The sequence below is a fragment of the Anabrus simplex genome, chromosome X (genome assembly GCF_040414725.1).
Source record: "Anabrus simplex isolate iqAnaSimp1 chromosome X, ASM4041472v1, whole genome shotgun sequence".
Lineage (NCBI taxonomy): Eukaryota > Metazoa > Arthropoda > Insecta > Orthoptera > Tettigoniidae > Anabrus > Anabrus simplex.
The window spans coordinates 131880007-131883073 of record NC_090279.1 but is presented as its reverse complement, the minus strand read 5'-3'; the positions used below and the strand labels follow the sequence as shown (position 1 = coordinate 131883073).

The 3067-nt window shown below is 43.5% G+C and overlaps 1 protein-coding gene across 1 annotated transcript; it reads left to right on the top strand.

Moving 5' to 3' along the window:
* Positions 1–2044: 2044 nt before the first annotated feature.
* Positions 2045–2569, top strand: LOC137503352 (zinc finger protein 248-like; the record flags this gene model as incomplete). Its single annotated transcript, XM_068230909.1, has 1 exon — positions 2045–2569. A coding segment is annotated over one exon (525 nt), but the record flags the coding sequence as incomplete, so codon positions are not given.
* Between the last annotated feature and the right edge of the window lie 498 nt (positions 2570–3067).

The window sequence follows — 3067 nt, the reverse complement described above, 5'->3', positions numbered from 1 at the left end:
TTCATCAGTATTAATGGTTTCCGTGTTATATACAGCAATTACGACGTAGAGTGATGTAGTACATGGTAGTAATTATGAACGTCCTTGTATAAACCTACCGTCCTATATATAGGTTGGCTATGTTTGATTGCACATCAAAGATACATATTTCGGAAAAGCGACACAGTGACATAATAAAATGCTATAGTGATATGATAACAATGTACAAATAAAATATGTATATTTGTGTGACAAAATAACATTCATAAAAGATTAGCCATGTTTCAACAGATCTTGCTGAATGTCGGCAAACGTTCTCAACTTTATTAATATCTACAACACAGACATTCTCTCAAACAACCTCAAGATCAAGGTCCTTTACAAAAATTATTACTTGCCTGCGACAAAGCGCAGAGTGGTTCAACAAGATCAAAACTTCAAAGCATATGCCGTTCTTTATGTAGGAGAACAGACTACGGATTTCGGTAGAATAATACGTGCTGGATTAAAGAGCTTGTATTAGTATTTACACTTTTAGGCTGGACCACTTCTCATGCTTTCTTCAAATGAGGTCTATTAACTCGTACATTTCTAAACCGTGACAAGTTTCTTGCGCGTGATATCGTGATTAAGAAAGGACGCAACACATTCTCGTTACAAGTGAGAGGTTTTGAATTTTAACCTCAGATAATGTTTACTCTCAGGAATGTAATGTTTATGAGTAACGAGCTCTCTGCACTGGATATCAGTGATTGGAATGTCCAGTAGCAAATCCCCTGTGTGAGAGTTGTAGTGGAGTTGGCTGTTGGACTATTGGTCACATGGTTTTAATTTGTCACTCTAGATCGAGACCCGAGGTGAGCTATAGAGATCATCAACCTCCGGAAGGTGGATCAGCTAGTTTCAGGTGTAGTGTGTGCAGTGCCAACCTGGCTGGGAAGTCGGACCTCTTGCGACATCTGAAGAGACACAAGGAAGATCGACCCTTCAAGTGCGATCACTGCGGAAAGGTGTTATGTAGCCGTAGCAGCTTGTCGGATCACCTCAGGATCCACCCGCCCGAAGTGTGCGTATTATCTGATAAATGCTTAACAAAGAGGAAAATGCTGACAGAGGACACGCGATTGCATACAGGTGCGATTATAAACGATTGTACAGTATCTCATAAACATTTCAGGAAAAGGCATGACGTTATGCGGTCTCACACAGGCAAGAAGCCATACCGCTGCAATATCTGTAGCAAATCATTCAAACAGAAAGGCAATCTAACCAAACATATGCGGACCCATACAGGCGAGAAGCAATTCAGATGCGATGTCTGTGGCAAAACGTTTGGCAGGAAAGGCAGTCTTACGGAACATATGCCGACCCATACAGGCGAGAAGCCATACAGTTGCAATGTCTGCGGCAAATCATTTGGGATGAAAGGCAGTCTTACGGTTCATATGCGGACCCATACAGGTGATAAGCCATACAGCTGCGGTATCTGTGGCAAATCATTCATAAAGAAAGGAAAACTAACAGGTCATATGCGCACCCATACAGGCGAGAAGCCATACAGTTGCCATGTCTGTAGCAAATCATTCGTACAGAAAGGCAATCTAACCGAACATATCTGGACCCATACAGTTGAGAAGCCATACAACTGCCGTGTCTGTGGCAAATCATTCATAAAGAGAGGCAAACTAACGGATCATATGCGGTCTCATACAGGCGAGAGGCCTTACAGCTGCAATGTCTGTAGCAAATCATTCATTCTGAAAGACATTCTAACCCGTAATATGCGGATCCATACAGGTGAGAAGCCATACAACTGCCGTGTCTGTGGCAAATCATTCATAAGGAAAGGCAATCTAACCGAACATATGTGGACCCATACAGGTGAGAAGCCGTACAGCTGCCGTGTCTGTGGCAAATCATTCGTACAGAGAGGCAAACTAACCGATCATACGCGTACTCATACAGGCGAGAAGCCACACCGCTGCAATATCTGTAGCAAATCATTCATACAGAAAGGCAATCTAACCAAACATATGCGACCCATACAGGCGAGAAGCAATTCAGATGCGATGTCTGTGGCAAAACGTTTGGCAGGAAAGGCAGTCTTACGGAACATATGCCGACCCATACAGGCGAGAAGCCATACAGTTGCAATGTCTGCGGCAAATCATTTGGGATGAAAGGCAGTCTAACCGAACATATGTGGACCCATACAGGTGAGAAGCCATACAGTTGCCGTGTCTGTGGCAAATCATTCATAAAGAGAGGCAAACTAACCGATCATATGCGGACTCACACAGGCGAGAGGCCTTACAGCTGCAATGTCTGTAGCAAATCATTCATGAGGAATAGCAGTCTAACCGAACATATGTGGACCCATACAGATGAGAAGCCATACAGCTGCCGTGTCTGTGGCAAATCATTCACAAAGAGAGGCAAACTAACCGATCATATGCGGACTCACACAGGCGAGAGGCCTCACAGCTGCAATGTCTGTAGCAAATCATTCATGAAGAAAGGCAGTCTAACCGAACATATGCGGACCCATACAGGTGAAAAACCATATAGCTGCCGTGTCTGTGGCAAATAATTCATAAAGAGAAGCAAACTAACCGATCATATGCGGACTCATAGAGGCGAGAAGCCATACAGTTGCTATGTCTGTAGCAAATCATTCATACCGAAAGGCACTCTAACGTGTCATATTCGGACCCATACAGGCGAGAAGTATTTCAGGTGCAATGTGTGTGCCAAATCATTCAGAAAGAAAGACAGTCTTACCGATCATATGCGGACCCACACAGGTGCAATGTCTGTAGAAAAGCATTCTAATCGGTCATATGTGGACCCATACAGGCGAAAAGTCATACAGTTGCAATGTCTCTGCCAAATCATTCATAATGAGAAGCAAACTAACCGATCATATGCGGACCCATGGAGGTGTTAAGCCATACAGCTGCAATGTCTGTGGCAAATCATTCATGAAGAAAGGCAGTCTGACCGATCATATGCGTACCCATACAAGCGAAAAGCCTTAGAGATGCAATATCTGTGGTAAATCATACATAAAGAAGGGCAGTCTGACCGA